Source organism: Anas acuta, chromosome 3 (assembly GCF_963932015.1).
Source record: "Anas acuta chromosome 3, bAnaAcu1.1, whole genome shotgun sequence".
Classification (NCBI taxonomy): domain Eukaryota; kingdom Metazoa; phylum Chordata; class Aves; order Anseriformes; family Anatidae; genus Anas; species Anas acuta.
The window spans coordinates 99,195,732-99,216,406 of NC_088981.1; the positions used below are offsets into that span (position 1 = coordinate 99,195,732).

Genomic DNA, 20,675 nt, shown 5'->3' on the forward strand with positions numbered 1-20,675 from the left:
GGACCATTGCAGATCATCTGGTCCAACTCTGGTTCAAATAGAGGCCATCAGGTTCTCAGGGCCCTATCCAGTCAGTCCTTTTATGAATATCTTCAAGGTTTGAGATGCCACAACTTCTCTGGGAAATCTGTTCCAGCATTTGACCACCCTTACAGTGATATTTTTTTCTTCTAAATGGAAGTTCTTTCATTACAATTTGTGTCTGTTGCCCTTCTCCTCCTCAGAGTGAACAAACACATTTCTTTCTTTGTACATTATATGTTCTTGCCTTTTAATCATCTTGATTGTTTGTCTCTAGACTCCAGTGTTTTAGGTCTTGTACTGCTGAACCTAAAATGAAATCTAGTGCTCCATATACAATAGCATAAGTATTAAATAAAAGGGAATATCACTTCCCCTGTTTACAGTCTCCAGCCTTTTGATCCTGGCATACAAGCATTACTTCCAAATAGTCAAAAGGCAATGAATATGCTGGGGATTTATTTATTTATTTATTTATTTATTTATTTATTTATTTATTTATTTTTGTTCCACAGAGATTGCAGAAAATACTTTTCAGTTACCTACAGGAACACCCCAAAATAAGTAAGGTCATTTGGTATGAAATCTGCTTGTTGGCTTTGCAGCATCTGAAATATTTGGTATGAAGGTATATGTTTAGGTTTGAGAAGGAACTCACCGAGAATATTTGTGATCAGAGTTGGCTATGCTGGGTTTGCAAGACCAGTACAATTTAGCCAGTCATCCACACCTGGTCCACTCTTCTTTGAGAGCCATAATCAAGTTCAGTCAGCACTTAACTGTTTTAACCTGACTTCTGGCTGGGCAAATAATGAGATGGCTTTATCTGATGGCTGGTACTCATTTCAACTTTTGCTCCCCAGGAAGTCTATATGAGGGAGGGGAGACACTTTCACATAGCCTTCTAATGACTCAACAGAGCATGGCAGTTTCTTGCTTTCTCTCAGGTTTCCAGAGCTCAGCAAGGCAGCAGGCAATGAAGCAGCCAAAGCTATTCTCCAAATACTAAGATACAGCAGGGGATCAGAGGACCAGCTGCACCAACAGGAGAACACCCACTCAGACAAATCTTTGATATGGAACTTCTACATGGGGCTACTCCAAAGGTTGCTTATGAGACAGTAACCTATCTATATCCCTCTCTATGAGCATTGTTTTGCAAAAGATGCAACCTGGAGAACAAATTTTCAGTTCATAAACTAACATCTTTTTCACACACAAATCTCTGAGAAAGACAGGTTGGAAATTCTTACTGTAGGGATAAATAATTTGTTTTCACTGTTTTTATTTAGATCTCTGCCTCAATGGAGATGTCCACATTCAACATGTCTACATATGAACTAGCCATCCACACCACATATTTAGGCAGTGGACAAAAATATGCATCTTGAGATGAGATTTATTTTATCCTAAGCTTGGTATCTGGAGTGGATTGGCTGAATTATTCCCTAAAAGTGGCTATTCCTCTTGACTAACTATAAATGAAATTGATGAGATTAATTCTATCCTAATTATTTTCACTCAGAGTTTTCAAATTGTGCTTTGCTGAACTTTAACAATATGTCTAATATGACACAGAAAGAACTGCAGAGAGCATGGAATAGAAGAGGTACCTGAAAGGAACCATCTTGAGGTTTTGGACACAAGCAAACATATAAGGAAGTGTTGGCTCAAATGGGATGGGTGCTTATGATTGCATGAGTTACATGGATGGAGTTAATATCCTATTGGATTAGTCTGACCTCCGCAATAAGTTTAATTACTTTTGTTTGGTTGTGTTTCATTACCAAAGGATGCTTGTTTGTGCTTTGATAATAATCTGACCTAATTGGCAGAATACACAGAAATACATATCATGAACACTCTAGAGCATGAGAACTTCAAAATACAATATCTCTGAAATTTCTTCTTCCTATCTGTCTTTCTATCCCCACAGTGATTTCAGATGCAGGATATCTGGAAGGGAAGACTGCATGCATGAGTGACAGGCTTCACTTCATTTGAAACATATGACTTTTTGTTAGGGGGGGTTATTTTTTTTTTTTTCTTTATCACTTGATCCAGCTTCTTGTACATTTCTCGTGTTTCCTGTCTTCTAGTGACAGGGAAGGCTGAATAACACTCCATAAAATAAGGAGAAAGTAAATATAAAGGGTAATTTGTCTCTTTGGTTACAGCCATTCCAACACAAGCTAATCAGGGACAGGACATGAGACCATGCAGTGGCATGTGATTATTCATATGGTTAAGCTTTTAGTGAAACACTGCCATGATTTTGATTTGATTGACTTAGCATCCTTCCACCAGTGTTCAGGCACAGTGCAGTGGTGCTAGTTATGGACCGTTCCCAAGAAGCAGTCCAGATGTGGTCACCCTATTTTGGGAGGTTAAAACTTAGCTGTATGGACCCAAGCCATGCTGCAACAGTTGAACTCAGTTTTAGATGAATGGACTATGGCCTTTCTTATTCACTCAGATAGATGTGGCTTTGATTACTGTGATTAAAGAGAAGGGGAACAAGGCAGCAGAATCTGTAAGGTGGAATCCTTGGAAAGCACACTGTCATCTGTAACTTCAGAGGAAAGAGTAAGGCAAATTGGAACCTATTCTTTTAACCATGCTATTCCAGTCAGTCAAGTATGCAGTGGTCCTCACAAAACAGAAAGTAGTGATTCCATAGTGCAGCTAGATCCTAGCTAGTTATGGAGAGTCTTCATTATGTCTTGTTTATTTTCTATCTATACTACATGTACATAGTGTATGACTTATAGGCTTATGACATTGGCAATGTCTAGGATGGAGATCAGAGTACCAGAGAATGTAGGAATTGTATGAGCTGATAACAGATCTAAAAAAGATTTTTCTTTTGCTGCTGCATCTGCAAACATATTTCCAGTGAGGTTGTTCCAACTATCTGCCCACCTTAAAAACGCACAACACCAACAATTTAGAAATTGTCAGTTCCTCCTTCTATAAGAGATTTCCTACTGCTGTTCAGATCTGCACTGGAATATCTGTCCTGATGATGAAAGCTTGCCTCTCATTAAAAGAAAACTTTTGTTGGAGAAATGCAACCATCTACATATTTACATAAATTTGTATATATTTCTAACTAAAGATATGCATGACAGCTAAAATGGCAGTGACTTCATAGTCAGTTTCACAGTGCCTACATTGACTAGAGCAGTGCAATCTCAGTGTGCATGACATCTCTGCTGGAACTCTTGCTCTAACTGGTTGTACAGAAATTACAAACTTCAAAGTGGATCAGTCCAACAAACGAATAACCACAGTAGCCAGTTTTCCAAGATACATGCACAAATGCATAGATAGAGAGATACTTATGCTGCACAAAACTAAATCCTGAGTCTTACTCTGGTCTCATGGAACAGCACAGGAACTGTTTTACTGGCGTTCACTCATGAAAGTAAGGTACATGAGATCAGAGTCAATTCCTCTACTTCAGTGTTCTGTATTTTTTTCTTCAAGTGTTCATCAGGTGATTCATACCGCAATCATCCTAACGTATTGTTCCTCCTCAAATACATCTGTAAGGATTATTTTTAGGTTCTAAAATATGTCACATGTTGAAGTATCTGAGCAACTCAAGAACCAATGAAATTAACCTATCCAACATGAACTTTTTCCCTCTGTCCCTTCATATATGAAGCACTATGGGACATGGTTTAGTGATGAGACTCAGCAGGTCAGATTAATGACTGGACTTAATAATGCTGAAGGTATTTTCCAACCTATATGACACTGACTCTATATCTGTTGCTGTATTATATTTTATGACTTCCAAAGTGGAACTGCATCAAATAGTTTCTTAAAACTCAAATAAACTGTGTACATTATTTCCACACTGCTTACTTTCTTACTTCCAGGGATAGGGCATCCACAGCTTCTCTGGGCAACCCGTTCCAATGCCTCGCCACCCTCTGAGTAAAGAATTTCTTCCTAAAATCTAACTTAAATCGCCCCTCTTTTAGTTTAAATCCATTACCCCTTGTCCTATCATTACATGCCCTTGTAAAAAGTCCCTTTCAGCTTTCTTGTAGGCCCTCTAAGTACTGGAAGGCTGCTGTAAGGTCTCTCCAGAGCCTTCTCTTCTTCAGGCTGAACAACCCCAACTCCTTCAGCCTGTTTTCATAAGAGAGGTTATCCAGCCCTCTGACCATCCTTGTGGCTCTCCTCTGGACAACAGCTCTCTGTCCTTCTTAATCCTGGTTTTCCACATTATAAAATGGCTCAGAGAATCAACACATTGTATAGCTGTATTTCTATAGTCCTGATTCTAGTAATGGAAATTATATAAAATGTCATCAGTATAGTATAAAGCCATACTACTGCAAAGGATATTAAATTATACCACATCATGAATAGTCACATATTAGGGATACAAAAATAGAATAGAATAGAACTATGTACTATTTGGATGTAATGTATTTGGATGTGGATATTTTGTCTAACCTTGATCCTGATCAACTATACTGTAAAATCACCCATCTTAAAGCCTTTGCATTATTATACTAACAATTCTGCACAGTGCAGAGTTTAGATTGCTGCTTTAACGTCTTCCTCATGTCCTGTTGTCCCAGGAAGAAATGCTAACAATATATTTCACTCTGCTGTACTCCCATGCTGGTCTCCTAATCATTTATTTACGTCTTTCTGCATTCCATTTTTTTCTGAATAAGTCCTGAACTTCCTTTTACACTTGGATTTTTTTTCTTTCAATTTCTGTGTCAGAAGACCCTCCAGCTGTTGAATCAATTCTCCTTATACTTCTCTTTAATGGTCATTTAATTTGGAATCACTTAAACAACAAGAACAAGTTCTTATGAATAGCAGCAGAAATGTCTACATCATTTTCAGACTGGAAATCTCATGTAAGAATTGTATAGGAACAGTCACATTTCATTTTCATTTGGTGATACAACTACTTCTATGTTCATTTGAGACTTAAACTGAGGATATATCTGAAATCAAAACTGACGAACTCAAAACACTGATCAGTTGTTGAAGGCGCTCCTTCTAATCCTAACTAAATACTCCCAGCCTTAAGAAGTTTTGCACCCATGTCCCATTTAAACCTTGAAGAATTCTAGATACTGGCCATCTTCATATCTAAGTTCCCAGAGAGACCCAATCTGTCTAATGCACTTGACAGAAAAAGGCTTCCCATGTACTGTTGCTTTGACTGGATTGCTTTAAGTTACAGTTAAGGGAAAAACTGCCAGTTTCCTCCTTTATTTCCCTCCCTCAATCACCCTTATTCTCATTGATGAAATACATAGTTTGGTAGATCACTTGCTAAAAAATTAGAAGACTGAGAGTAAAAGCTCTCCCAATTTGAATGCATTCAATATCACATCACCCAAATGCAATAAAAGCTGGACTGAATGCAAGCTTACTAGGAAGCACGAAACAAAGAGACCTATACAAGTTTCATGTTATTTGGGTCATGCAAAAATATACTGTCTTCATTGTGCATAGTTTACAAGGTCATTCACCTACAAGAGAGAAGTAACATTTCTGATCCCTGCACCCAGGACTGATTTTGTAATCTAATATTAAGCAGCCAATATATAAGATGTTAGAGTGTTCTTTGAGCGCAGAAAGGAACCCAGCAAGCCCTGCTTTCCCAGAAGAATGACCCTCCTTGGTTTATCAGTGTTTTTTGTTTTTTTTTTTTTGGTCCCCCCTAGGGTGTGAGCATTGCTTATCTAAAGCAGTCTTTGATCTAGTTGCTAGCACTCTCTGTCAGACAAGAAGGAAAGGTGGTGTTGAACTCACGTTTTAATTCTCACACTCAACTCAGGTGCCTGAGTTACAGTCAGTGGCAGAATTTCTTTCTATTCTGAAACATGTATCTCACTCCATCAAATGTATGGGGCTCCCAAGAAAATATTCTACTTTCTGTATACTTAAAAGTTACCCTTCTTCACTGTATTTTCAGAGAAGAACATTCACAGACTGCTCTCATTAGGTAATAAATGATCTCTAATATAAGCATTTTTTTTTTATACTTGTGTACTTTTGTATACTGTACAAGTCCAGTACTATTCCTAACATTCTGATAATAATTACCTGTTATTCTGTACTTCCATTGTTAGTGATATAAATATGTATTTTATCTGATTATTTAAGAGAAAAATTTTATTCAACATATCACAAAAGAATAAGAAAATTTCTAACTTTCTGTACGGTGCCAATCTTTAAAGTTGAATGATGCTTTAAGTACTGTAGATGATAAAAGACAACTAAGCATTATTCTGTACAGACACCTTTCCTGTGTTTCATCAGGTGTCCAAGAAACCACTTAGCCTTGTATAAGCATCTGTATCTTGCTTATACAGAACCTCTGTAAGTTGAGGTAGTCGGTGAAACAATAGAATTGATATATTGAATACAATAGAAATCAGAAGACAGTAGCTGCATAGCATATCTTAATAGTGTATATGACAAACAAAGAATGTCACCACACATTCAGTTAAAAATGTAAGGAAAAACAGCCTGATGTGGGCCTGTGCAGCTTTGCAAACTCTCTTGTATTATATGATGGGAAGTGTTCACGCCGCACAGACCTTACACCTGTTACTTTCAGTAGTCCATGTCTAAAGAGTACAAGGAAAAATAAGGCCTACTTGCTTTTTGTTTGTATGTTGGTTTGTTTGTTTGTTTCAATTGTAAATGTAGCTCTTGCTTGGAGTTTCTTCAGTGTCAAACAAGACTGTTACTCTTCCTATTAAAAGTATAGCCTGCAAAATTAAGCTTTTGGGATAACAGAACTATCAGGTATATCAGTTCACCTAATCAACCCACAGTGTTATGGGTACTTAACACACTTACTGTTCTCTAAGAAGCCTTTTTGTGCCAAGTAATTCTGATGTAACAATAACAACAGTGACCAAAATCAGGCTGATTCTATAACCACATCAGTGTCCTTTCTAATTACTATTTTACATCCTTTACCAAAATCCTTCAGCTAGTTTCTTTCTTAGCATTAGCTTTTCCATCTTTTGCTAAGTGACTCGACAATTCTCGCTGTCCAGCTAGCTAATTGTAGGTCCCACAGTTTGGTCTCATAGAATGTCTGTAGAATAAATTGAATCAAAGAAGGGAAAGAATTGTCCATGGTATAAATGGACTATGTCATGTATGGTACATGTGACAAACGAACACAACTGAATCATCCTGAAAAGTAAAACGAGGAGGAAATGCTTCCATAATAAAAAGTATTCACAATTCATGTAATCACAGTATCACACAATGGTTAAGGTTGGAAGGGACTTCAGGTCCAATGCCCCTGCTCATGCAGGGATACCCAGAGCAACCATGTACAGGTAGCTTTTGAAGATCTCCAAGAACTGCGACTCCGCAACCTCTCTGGGCAACCTGTTCCAGTCCCTCATCACCTGTACAGTAAAGTGCTTCCTCATGGGTTTCTTTGGGTTTCTTGGTGTTTAGATGCAATTACATATATATGTTCATTATACATCAATGTTTTTGTTTCTAAGTGTTTTCTTTTTTTTTTTTTTTTTTTTTAATGTTGTTGTTTTTATTTTTCAGTTTGACAAAATTTCTGTGATATGAGGAATTTGCCAGGACTGTAAATTTTAGTCATGAAAATAGATAAGGATGAGAAGAAATTATCAATCTGGTCTGTAATTTTATTTCATTCTAATATACCCTGGAGGAAATGTTGCAGTGAAAAATTAACACCTGTAGCAACCAAATAAGGTTCTCTGCTTTTCAAGGAGAAAAGTTGTCACTTGTGTTCACTATTTTAGGAAAAAACACTTTAAGACCAGTGAGAATAAATATGATGATCAAAATTTGTCTTTAGACCTACAGTCTAAACAAAATAGGAACCTGAAACACTAACAAAGCAAAGTTTGTTGTTTAAGACAGTGTCAAGAGGGATTCATACAGAGTCTGTAGACTCTGTTTAAACTGTAGTACAGTCTGGAAAATGCTATCTGTGAAGAAGCAAAGGATTTCAAAGTAATCATGAAGAATTATTTTTTGCACAACCCATGAATATGTTAAATGTGGCACAACCCATGAATATGTTGAATATGGCACTTCCCTAAGTGCCATATCCCAGATGGGAGACTTTCTATAGCAACATCCGGTCATTATGTTTGCAAATATGGATGCGGAGAGCTGATATATCACTGAGTTCACTATTGGCTCTTTAAAGCACTAAATAGCAAAAGCAACTAGCTTCTTGGCACAGTTGTGCCAAAATTAGAAGATCATTGGGAATGAACTGTTTACAGAGTCTGAGTGAGAATAGGAATAAAGTTCTAAGGCTTCAGCACTATTGTTCAGAATTTCTTCTCCAATCTATCTTATTTCAGAAAGAATTAATTTTACGATATCATCTGCCAGACAAAGAGGGGAAGTCAAGGATCCACTCTGCATTTATTTGCAGATAGAAGGATGCAACAGAAATATAGAAAAGGCAACCTCTGTGCAACCTCTTCTTGAGGACTGAAATGTGCGAGAATCCTAAGCCGTACTGCTGAGATATACGATTGCTTTCCACATCTATTTCTCTGGCAAGACCAGGTAAAGGTTTAGTTACAATAAGCCCTAAAACAATTTGCTATTTGATTATAGATCAACATCCTATGTTCAGATAACAAGGAAGGAAAGAGCTTGTGAATTAAAAATACAAGCAAGCAACCCCATGCGTAAGTGAAATAGATTCAGAATGAAATAACATTAAAATCAGATGTAGTGCTGAATGTGTTGTGTGGTCAAAGCCTTTAGTTCAAACTCTGAACTCCTTAATTATCCCAATGTCTTCTACAGAATTTCTGCTTACATCAGCAGAAGTTGCATATGGCATAGATCTGTACCAAAGGTAAATGATTAATGATGATGAATGATTTCTTTACATTGCATAAAGCAATAGTTTAATCTTGTATTTATTTATTTATTTATTTATTTATTTATTTATTTAAGAATCATATAGCTCACATATCTTTTAAGGCCTATTATTTGTAGGAAAGGAACTAAATATTCAAACTCCTATATCAAAAGGAAATAGTCCTAACTTTCAACATAGAAGTGGACTACTAACAGCTTAAAGCTGTGTATAAGTGTCTAGACACAGCCTGAAAAATTCTGATCTTCAGAATCAAACATTTATACAGAGGGATGTTTTTATAAATAGTTTTTCAAGAGAAGGAAAAGTTATGTATAACATACAACACCATCACACATAAATGCAACTCCTGATGTAAATGAGCTCAGCTTCAAGCCTTATCTCACTTCAAAGAATTAAAAGTGATGTTTAAATCAAGACCTAACCAATCATACTGTTTAGGAGCAGCACACAGTAAACACCTTGAGAACAGAGCAACAAGCAAAAATTTACTATGCTAGCAAAGCAGCTATGTTTATGCAATCCACCAACCAAACAACTGCAAACAAGAGAATTAAAATAAATAGATCTGAACCAATTCCACGAGAACTGGAGGTACCTACTTTTCCACTCTGAACAACCTGTTCCAAATCTTTTAATTATATTTCCAATGAAAATTTTCAGAGAAAACATTTAGTCTGAATGTCTCCACATGAAATAATATAAATTGCTAAATATCAAAACAACTTGCAGTCTACGTTTGTATCTTCAATGCAGAAAGAAGATGTCAATAAAAATTGTCTTATGCAGTGGCTTGACCCAACCACTTCTAGGCTTGTGTAGTTTGTAACTAGATCAGTAAGACAACTTTAACTTGGTATCTAGAGGAAACCTTCATGACGGTTAGGATAAATTCCTTCCAGATGTAACGATTTATTTATTTATTTTCTTTTATTCATACTGTTACTTGTGAGATACACTAAGCACAGGGTAGTTTCTTTTATAAAGGAGTTGAAATGATGCGGCAATAAAGTCTAGTAGCAGAGGGTTAAGATCTACTTTCCTTTTTGAGGCCATCAGGTATTTATTAAATTTTCCTGGGATGTGGAAAATGCAATTCTTTCCATGTACCCTGTTGTAAGTAGTGAAATGATACTTTCTGGTCTCTTCACTTAAAACTACAATTTTCCTCTATTAGGTGTTTTGCCTATGAGGTACATATAAGTCCAGCTCTTTGTTCTGTTTATTACTGAACACTCACTGCGTTCACCAATACTGAACCACTTTCCCGCTAATAATTTAAATAAATGGTTAGTGGTCAGTGGGCTGGACAGACCCCATTGATAATACAGATCTGTCATCTTTATTTTATGAAATGTTGAGTGCCTTCAGTTGCAAGGACAGCTGGAAAGCTGTGTACTAGCACTATTTCCTCAGCATGTGATTGGTGTTTGTGTTTCCTCTTGAAGTGACAAAAATAAGTGGTGCAGAAGCATGATGAAGGCACCAGGAAGACAGAGTACTCATGGTGACTGGTGGACTTCAAATTATGAGTGCCTGTGTGTCTGTGTCTAGTTTATGTTAGTGGAGGAAAAACAAAAAACAAACCAACCAAAACAAAACAACAACAACAATCACACCCCAAAGCAACCAACCAAAAACATTTTACCAGATTATTAAAAATAATCCTGAAATTTAAGGAAATGTGAAAACTGGTACACCATCTCTATTTTCATTTAAAAAGTCTTCATTTAAAAACAAACAAACAAAACACAACCAAAAAAATGTATTTACACTGCCATTTCTGTTTTACAGCTATTTTCTCACCATGTTTCACTTGATAAAGTAGGTGCAGTACCACATATTAGTATATTGTATATGCCAGCTATCTTGAGTTTGTTAGAAAATGTAGGGGATTTCTAAAAGATGTATACATCTTTCTATACAATTTCACCTTCTGAGAAACTGCATTCAGTTATGTAGTATTGTTTGTGAAATGGATTTGATTGATGTATTGAGTTTCTTTAGATCTCGAATAAGCCTGACTCCTCCTGCCCCTGGCGGATTATGAAATACCTGAAGTACAAGCCATCTTGAATGTCTTCATGTGATATGGGCTAAATGGTGCCTTGGAACATCTGTTCCTGGAGCTCCTCCAGCGGAGATTTCTTTCTATAATAGAAAAGCTTTGTGAAACAGTCTTTGGAACCCAACTACCTGAAGTGAGCTCAGGAGAAAGCACTTCAGTTTGCCTTGCAAATCAAATGTGCCCTTCAGATTTTCAGCAAAGATTTTCAGCAGTCACCATCATAGAGAAGGGGCACTCCAAAAGCAGCCTTTTCTCTTACTCTTTCTTTTTTACTTCTCATTTGTATTATAATTTACAGGCTTGGCTATCTTAACAAAGGTCATTTCTGTTTTTATTTATTTATTTATTTATTTATTATTATTATTGTTATTTTTATTTTTTCTTGAATATAAGAGATTGGAAAGATTCATCTTTCCTCTAAAGGTAGAGCTGAACATAAGGGCTTCTCAATAAATAATTGACCCATAGATGATAGATACTCGTTCTTAAAGACATTCGGTACATTTAATGGAAACTGAAAGAGGATATGTTTTGCCGCTGCCAGGGAATTATAAGCATTAATTTTAATTCAATGGACTATATAGAGACATAGCACAGAATTTGGGAGTCAGATCTAAAAGAGGGGTTTTGTTTTGTTTTTTAATTGGTATTTTGAGATTTGTAAGAGTGTTGCTTTAGGATACTTCCTTATTTCCCAAGTCCTTTAGTTTATCAATGACAAGGCTAGAAAGATGTGATTTTCCAAAAAGATGAGATGTTTTCAGTGAATGCCCAAGGTTTTCAGTAAGAATTATATACCTGTATTACCTACAATCCTCTGAGAATCCCATCCAAAATTCACTTTAGTTTTTAAAAAAATATGAGCAGTGAGATGCCAGTGTGTTTACTGGAATTTCTCAAGATTAGTCCTTTTCTAACAGAAAACTGAGTTTGTTCTAAGAAACAGCAAAGTACCTTGCTTTTATTTTTTTTCCCCTTAATTACTGGGTCTGTAATCCTATACTTGTTGATGGAATTCTTCTATCACTACTACTTATGATGTTAGCTGTATTGTCCACAGAATACATTTACTTATGGTTCTAAACTACAGCACAAGTGACAGAAACTTTGATTAGAGCTGTGCAGGTATTCTAGTGTCCATTGTTCAATTCTACATTTTGTTTCTAGGAAAAGCAACAGTAAGATACTTCCTGCTAAGATGCCTTAGAAGCTGGATGGTGGTTTACTACAATATCTAAATTGTAGTGAGCAGTGAGTGATTCAGACTACTAAATTCAGAACTGACAGACCTAATTTTCCCATACAGTCAACAGATAAAGGCAAGTGCCATATTCAGCCCATGTATTTTTAGAACTCCTAACTTTGCACCTCATTTCTCTGGAAAATCAACAGTCCAGATTCTACCAGTGTTGCTAATATTATGAGCAGAAGAAAGTAAAACATCAGGATCCTTATCAAAATAAATAAGAAATAAACTATCTAAACAAATCTGTTTTATTAATTAGCTTCTAGACCTCACCAAGAACAAACTCTGTTATTAATCTCCCCACTCTCTGGCAGAGCCATAAGGAACTCTGTATTACCTTCCTCATTAATTAATGCTAACTCTAATTAACTAATTAACTAATTAACTAATTAACTAATTAACTAATTAACTAATTAACTAATGCTAACTTGTAAATCAGCTGTACTCTAACTGGGTTTGTCCACATAATGATTACTATGTTGATTCTTATCTTATAATAATAAGATAATAATAGATATATAATAGATAAAATAATAAAAGATCTTATAATACTTTTCTTATAAAATTCTATTATCACTTTTCACATTTTTGTGCCTTTTTCCTAATGATTGATATTTGATATAGAAGATATACACATAGATATCAATGAATATGTGTATTAATTCCAGAATAATGTGGGATCCTAAGAAAAACTTAACCGGTGTAAGTTTTAATTCCAAGCATTTATGCAAAGCAGCTAATACAGGCATCTTTGTAATATTCTTGCAGTTCTTAACCACAGCCTACTATTTATGGAAGGAAAGCAGTCAAAAAGCAATGTCAGCCTCTAAAGGTTGATTAGAATGGCTAACTGCATGTGTAACTGTGTTGGAACAAGTAAGCCACTGTGTTTCATAATGATAGTAGAAGTAAGCTGAGTATCAAGCCTGATGGCACACCAATAGTAATTTACTTGAGATTTTGAGTTTCGGTTATTTTTTTCCTTATATTTTTGATAGTGCAGATTCAAAATTTTTCATGTTAGCTGAAAACACAGCAGCAGTTGCACCATGAACTAAGCATTGAAAAGTTCAGTCACCGTTATATCTTAAAGGAACTGCTAGACTTCCTTCACTTGCCCATCAGAATAGCAGTAGCAATTGCACATCAGATTGATCTAACACAGCTTCTCTTTCAGATTCTGAAAGAAGCAAAGTTCCCTGCAAAAGGAAATGGCTTCCTTGTTGCACCAAACTTTTGAAATTGGCCATGTATGTTCTATCAGTTTTGCTGACAAATTTAAGCATTTGAGAATATGCTGTAGACTCAGGTACCTGAGAAAACACAGCTAGCCACCATCTTGCCCAAATGGAAAGAATACTTTCAAAGTATTCCTATAAGATTTAAGATCTGACCTTACAGAATGCTGAAACAAAAGTCATACAACTTTCATACCTGGTTCCTAAGAGGAATCCAACTGAGGAGTGCTGAAAGCTTTTCTTATATTTTTATTGGTTAGAAAGGTGAATCTACCCAACCAAAAACGTGTTCCCTGGAAATGGGAACAAAATACTTTTTAGATAGCTCATTAATTTTTGCATGATTCTTCAATTTCACCCCAGTGCATTATGATGTCTGTCATCAGCATAAGGATTCTCGAGTAAATGGACACTGATTATATATTTTGAAAATACTGGTTATATAGAGTCCAATATCCCCAAGAAAAGAGAGTGTTTCATAGGTTACATTACATTGCTATTACATCAATTCACTTACTACCAGTGACCTGTATGTATAAAGGGCACTTTTGCCAAAGTATCATAACCAATATATATCAATTTTAGAAGGACTTTATCTATTTAAACCTCTCTCTCTGTATTTTCAATAGAATCAACTAAAGTACACAGCATCCAAGTCTCAAAGAACCAAAGTATATCATAACACTTCATTCTGAATAGTTTCTTGGTGGAGGGTGGGGCCAGGAAGTTTGGGGCAAAAATTTCAAAGGGGAGAGGCCTGTTTTTGCTCAGAAAAATTATGTGAAAACTTGTGACAATATTTATGTGGGCAATCATTGACATTACATAAGCAGATCCAGCAAATACACTTGCAAATGATCAGTACAGGCACCCAGCTGTAGCTGATGCTTTGCTTGTACCTTTGTGAATATTCTTCTGGTACCTGCATGCATTAATCCACTATCAGGATTACATTTTATGCAAGTATTTTTTACACAAATACACCTCCACCCTCCTTGTTTGAAATGTGAGTGCTGGTATATCAAAAAATATTTGGAAGACAGACATTAAAATAAATGTTAAGAGAACACAGTGGGGTATATTTTCAGTGTGGAGCAGAGAGATTTAACTGCATGACTTCCATTAGCTTTAATGAGAACTGCACAGCTAAATCCTCAAACACCACACTAGAAGATTAACCCAGAAAACACATAGTGTTTACTTTTTACTAATACTCTGATTATTACCACGTTCTTCCTCCTCCTCTTCTTCTTCCTCCTCCTCTTCTTCCTCCTCCTCTTCATCCTCTACATCTTCACCTTCCTCTTCATCCTCCTCTTCTTCCTCTTCAATCTCTTCTTCTTCTTCTCGATCTATCTCCTCATCTTCCTCCTCTTCATCACCTTGCTCCTCATTGTCATCAGAATATTCCTCCTCTTCTTCATCTTCTTCCTCCTCTTCCTCTTCCTTTTCATCCATCTCCTCTGTTCCATCAGTTTCATAGCACTCATCTACTGAGGAGTTGTCTGCTTTAACCACAAAGGGTTTTCTTTTGGGAGCTGGTTCTTGTGGTTGCTTATCTTGCGTTTTTCGTTTTTTTGCCAAAGGACAGCCATAAACACTGTGGAAAATAAAATATGCAAATTATTACACTATCCTAAAAAATTCTGTAGAATAATTCACATCATTTAGCCATTTATTCTAATTTCTATAACATGATTGGTTCCTGTTCTCAAAATGCATGTTTTCAAACCAAAAATTTGCTTAGGCAATGATGACCAGGGTGGAAGATATTCACAAAACCTGTGAACTTGCAAATAATTATTATTTGCCTGAACCAGTATAGATACAAATGTGTGTTTTTCCTTCTTTTTCTTTTCTGTCTTCTGTGTGTTAGACTTTTTTTTTCTAGGGCAGATTGATATATTAAAAAAAAAAAAAAGCAAACAAACAAACAAAATGACACTACCTGTTAGCTATCAAGACAACAATCAGGAAGAAAACAATGCTTCATAATTTTCTAATATTTAGAAAGGTTTTGATCATTTAAAATGCATACATGTTTGAGTGGTATTTAATTAAAGAAAATACAAATGCATTTTTAACACTTGTTGTTGTTGTTATTATTACAAATGATGAACTGCTCTTAAATTCTCCACTGTTCGTCTTCATTATACATTACAAGGCTGAATAAATGGGAATGAAAGCTCCCCAATGCAACCAGAACTAACAGTTTAATGGACAATGCTGAAAGTGTTGTCACACCAAAAGAATGAAACAATAAATAAAATCCTTTGTCAGTGAAGGAAGTAAATTTTTTTTTTTTTTCCAAAGCTGAGTACATCTTCTCTTCACATTTTAGCACATTTTAACATAAGCAGAGTTTCAGAGTTCTGGTCTTCTACTGGAGTAGCTACCTGTTTCTTAAAGACGTATGATCTCTGTTCGTTGACTGTAGTCACCTCTTGTAACCACTATCACTTTTTTTGTTTAAAGAACTTTCTCTTTTGTCTTCTTTGTTGTTTGATTTTAAGTGCTACTCCAACCACATTGCTTTTTAAACTGTTTCTTCAGAGTAACTATTTTTGTGACATTCCAAATGTTTTTTTTTTTTCCTAGCCTTTTATGCATATCTACTTATATCTTCTTATTACATTATATTTTTATACCCTTTATCAAGATTACAAAACACTGAGGATCTTTATCATTTTCTTCTACTGTGTTAATACTTCATTTTCTATTAACAGACCACTGAAAAATAGGGCTTGTCACAGCATTTAGTACTACAGATGTGCTCTTTGTGGTGTCTGCATTTTGGTCTGATTTAATCACATCCTGGCAGCTATACATTCCAATTACTTAAACTGCTATTTAGGTAACAAGCAGCCCATTTTATCTAAGTGCCTAACTTAACCCTTGTCTTATATGAATTTTAAAGCCCTTGTTCACAGTAGGGCTGGCTCAGTCAGCCTGGCTCACATTTATCTAAGGATCAGGTACAGTCACAAAAGTTGGTTTTCATAATGGAAAACACTTAGAAAATACAGAGTAACATTTAGATACCTCCATCTAGACAGATCCCAGTTACCCTCATTTTGCTTTTGAGCATGTGGATTTGATTTACATGGGTATGTGGGGCGGCCTCTGTGAGGAGAGGCCTGAAAATGGCTGGTTCCAGCTGGCTCCAACTGCCCCAGTGTAGGGCATGGCTGGGCTTAGTTTCCTCTGAGAAACATATTTAAGAAAGAGCAAAAAACACTATGCATCAATAAGAGAGAAGTGAGGAAAACAAGAGAGAAACAACTCTACAGCCAGAGAGGTCAGTGCAGAGGGAGGGGAAGGAGGTGCTTCAGGCAACAGCGGCAATATCCATGCTGCATCCCGTGGAGGGCCACATGCTGCAGCAGGTGGATGTGCTCTGAAAGCAGCCTGTGGAGAAACAGCATGGGAGTAGGTTGCTGGCAGGAACTGCAGCCTGCATAATTGTGCCCATGGTGGAGCTGGGGAAGAACATGAGGAGTAAGGAGCGGCAGAGAATAAGTGCTGACATCGACCACATTCCCCACCCCCCATTGCTGCTTCAGGGAAAGGAGGTAAGAAGGGTCAGGAGAGAGGGAATGAATTTGAGCCTGGGAAGACGTGGTGAAGGTGTTTTCATTTTGTCTTTGTTTCTTACTCTCCTTCTCTGTTATTAATCGGCAATAAATAATCTTCCTTAAATCAAGTCATTTTTTCCCATGATGATAACTGGAGAACGATCCCCCTGACCTTCCTCTTGACCCATGATTTTTTTCATTATATTTTCTCCCCATCTTGTTAAAGAGGTGGAGTGAGAGAGCAGCTTGGTGGGCACATGGCAGCCAGTCAAGGTCAACCCACAGCAGTATGTAGTAGTAGCATTGACGATGCATAGTTTCCAGAAATCAACACAGAAGTTGAGGACTAATGGTGTTGGCTAGAAGGGGAATAGACCTCATACACGTTCCAGATCCTAGGAACAAGCTCCAACCAGCAGGTAGCATGACATATCCTGGGGAAGAGCACCCATTTCTAAAAGAAGAGCTCCAAGAATCTAAGTCTGATACACAGTAAGCAAACAAAATCTCAAACCCTTACTGCTGTTGTGTCCTAAACCTGGGAAGTTTTTCTTTCTTTCTTTCTTTCTTTCTTTCTTTCTTTCTTTCTTTCTTTCTTTCTTTCTTTCTTTCTTTCTTTCTTTCTTTCTTTCTTTCTTTCTTTCTTTCTTTCTTTCTTTCTTTCTTTCTTTCTTTTTCTTTCTCTCTCTCTCTCTCTCTCTCTCTCTCTCTCTCTCTCTCTCTTTCTCTCTTTCTCCCTCCCTCCCTCCCTTCCTTCCTTCCTTCCTTCCTTCCTTCCTTCCTTCCTTCCTTCCTTCCTTCCTTCCTTCCTTCCTTCCTTCCTTCCTTCCTTCCTTCTGTTTGTTTCTATCTAAGGATGCTTCAACATAAAGTCTACCTGTTAGGCAGAAATCCTTGTCCCTAGCTTCACACTACCGCTAACTGTCCTGACTCTTGCCCTGTGACTCCTATTCTTAGTAAACACTCAGCTGCTCAGAGTCGAGTGGAGTGGCAGGAATGATTTTCATGGAGAATATCCCACCTTATCACAGTCAGGGCAGAAACGGGAATTAAATCTAGACAGTGTCTAAAACTTGTGGAAAAAGAATGCTGTTGCAGTTCTGACCACTCCAGGTTTATTCTGGAGCATCCCCTGGTGCTATGGGAGGAGTTCAGGAACTGCATACCTGAACTATCTATATGGAGCTCTGACTTCTAAGGCAGGCAATTTTTTCCTCAGAACTAGAATTTCAATGTGTGTGTAGTGCCCAGGGAAATGGTAACAGAGGTACCTATTTCAGTTAGGTGCCTATCAGGTTGCAATCCTGGAAAACAGGTGTAAGTCACAGCTTGGGCCTCATGCAGATTTTAGAAACTTGCATATCAATTCAGTGCAATTTAAGAAGACAGGATAACATTCATTGAGTGGATGTGTCATGCTTTCTTGTCTTGGTTTTGTTCCTTCTTGTGATGTATATTATCCTCATTATAGCTTCTTTAATGCTAGTATCATTAAGTGATATTTTCACAAAACCCTGGTATTTATTTTCAAGGAGGAGAGTAGGCTTAGCCCCAACTATCTCCAGCATTCCTTTTATTTCTCTTATCATAACCTTAGAACAGAACAGAATGCAACAGATCAGAATAAAATAGTTTAAGTTAGAAGGGACCTACAAAGATCATGTCCAACTGTCAGACTGCTTCAGGGCTGACGCAAAGTTAAAACACATACTTAAAAGCATTATCCAAAACAATTATTAAACATGAATCAATCAATAAACATCAACCACCTTTTCAGAAAGCTTTTTCCAGTGTTTAACTACCCTCTCAGTAAGCAAGATTTTCCTAATGGCTAGTCTGGCATAGCTTTTAGTAATTCCCACATGGCCTGTCACTAGATACGAGGAGGAAAAGGTGAGCACCTCGCTCTTCACTTCTCCTCAAGAAGCAGAGAGCAATGAGGTCACCCCTCAACCTTCAGACTAAAAAAAGCAGGTGACCCCAGTCACTCTTCATAGGACGTGCCTTCCAGTTCTTTTACCAGTTTTGTTACCCTCCTCTGGACACTTTCAAGGACCTCAACATCCTTTTTATAGGACTGAACACAATATTCAAAGGGAGGCCTCACCAACACTAAATATAGTAGAATTGCCTTTTGACTGGCTAGTTATGCTGTGGTAATGCACCCCAGAATACAGTTTGTCCTCCTGGCCCCCACAGCATGTTACTGTCTCACGTTGAGCCTACTGTTAATTGTCATGCCAAGATTCCTCTTTTGTCAGGGCTACTCTCCAGCCACTCATCTCCCAGTGTGTACCTGTGCCCAGCATTACTCAGTACCAAGTGCAGAAGCCAGCAGTTGTTCTTGTTGAATTTCATGCTGTTGCTGATGGCCCAAAGCTCCAGCCTACCTAGGTCACTCTGCAAAACCTCTTCTCCCTCAAGACAGTCAACAGCACCTCACAGTTAGAATCATAGAATCATAGAATCATAGAATATCCTGAGTTGGAAGGGACCCCTAAGGATCATCAAGTCCAACTCTTGACACCGCACAGGTCTACCCAAAAGTTCAAACCATGTGACTAAGTGCACAGACCAATCTCTTCTTAAATTCAGTCAGGCTCGGTGCAGTGACCACTTCCCTGGGGAGACTGTTCCAGTGTGCAACCAGTTCATTATTTTCAACAAACTTACTAAATATGTTTTCAATTCCTGCATCCCGATCATTGATAAAAACATTGAACAGAACTGGCCCTAACACTGAGAGCTGGTGAACACCCCTAGCGTGTTCACAATCCAGATGTAGTCCCATTCACTCCAATCTTTTGAGCTGTACCATTGTACCATTCAGTCAGTTCTTCCAGCATATCATAATAAGAGGTGCTGATGACACTTTAGGCAGCTCTGAGATAATACTGTCAAGGCTAAAGTGCAGAAGTAGATTCTTAGGTGTGAAAACATTTGACCATTGGAGATGATGCAAACTTAAATTCTGTCACATTAAAGCCAGAACACTAGTCCCAACCTACCACATTCTTTGACTAAGGTCATTAAACTGTGAAAACTGTTCATCTAGCAGTGGCTCCAAATAGCGCCCTTTAAAATTTCATTAGTTTGGGGACTGGGGAAGAAGATGGTAGGGTAACTCCACCTGCTTTGATTTGAAGTGCTTAATTTTTGCATCTAAATACTATTCTATGGCTCTTAGAATACGAATAATTGGTCAAAAGTAGAAAGAAGTTGACATTACCAGTAGTGGTCATCTGTTATCTCTTTTTACAGCTTTATGCTTTTGTGTACAATATTTTATAAAGTATGTGAGAATCAAAGACATTACTCAGGATTCAGATCTGGGCATAAACAGCAGTGGAAATCAACACTGGTTAGCTACTTGGTCTGGTTTACTACTTTAATAAATCTAATTAAATAACTACTTGTAACATAGATATTCAAATAAAGTTGTGAATTTGACTTTAGCTTTTCAATCATCTATTCTCATTGTCTTTTCCAAGGAAATCACTTATATTAGTTAATTATGACTCAGCTTTTGTAAACTCTTTCCCAATTAGTTTGTACTATTCTGCTGCCTATTTTGTCTACAGTCCTGATTTATTTTTTTTTCTGTGCTTGGATTTACAGTTTATAA

At 37.0% G+C, this 20,675-nt stretch overlaps 1 protein-coding gene across 23 annotated transcripts in view; it reads right to left on the minus strand.

Annotated features, from left to right (window-relative positions):
• The window catches only part of MYT1L (myelin transcription factor 1 like), a 331,824-nt gene that overhangs the window by 90,937 nt on the left and 220,212 nt on the right, over positions 1–20,675 (minus strand). For 15 of the 23 annotated variants that reach the window (XM_068678497.1, XM_068678494.1, XM_068678495.1 and 12 more), the window contains exons 6-7: positions 14,702–15,075; positions 10,979–11,074 (exon numbers count right to left, since the gene is read on the minus strand). In XM_068678497.1, coding sequence (XP_068534598.1) covers positions 10,979–11,074; positions 14,702–15,075 — 470 coding nt within the window. The remainder of the gene's footprint in view (positions 1–10,978; positions 11,075–14,701; positions 15,076–20,675) is intronic. The other 8 variants (XM_068678508.1, XM_068678503.1, XM_068678510.1 and 5 more) reach the window with 2 other exon arrangements.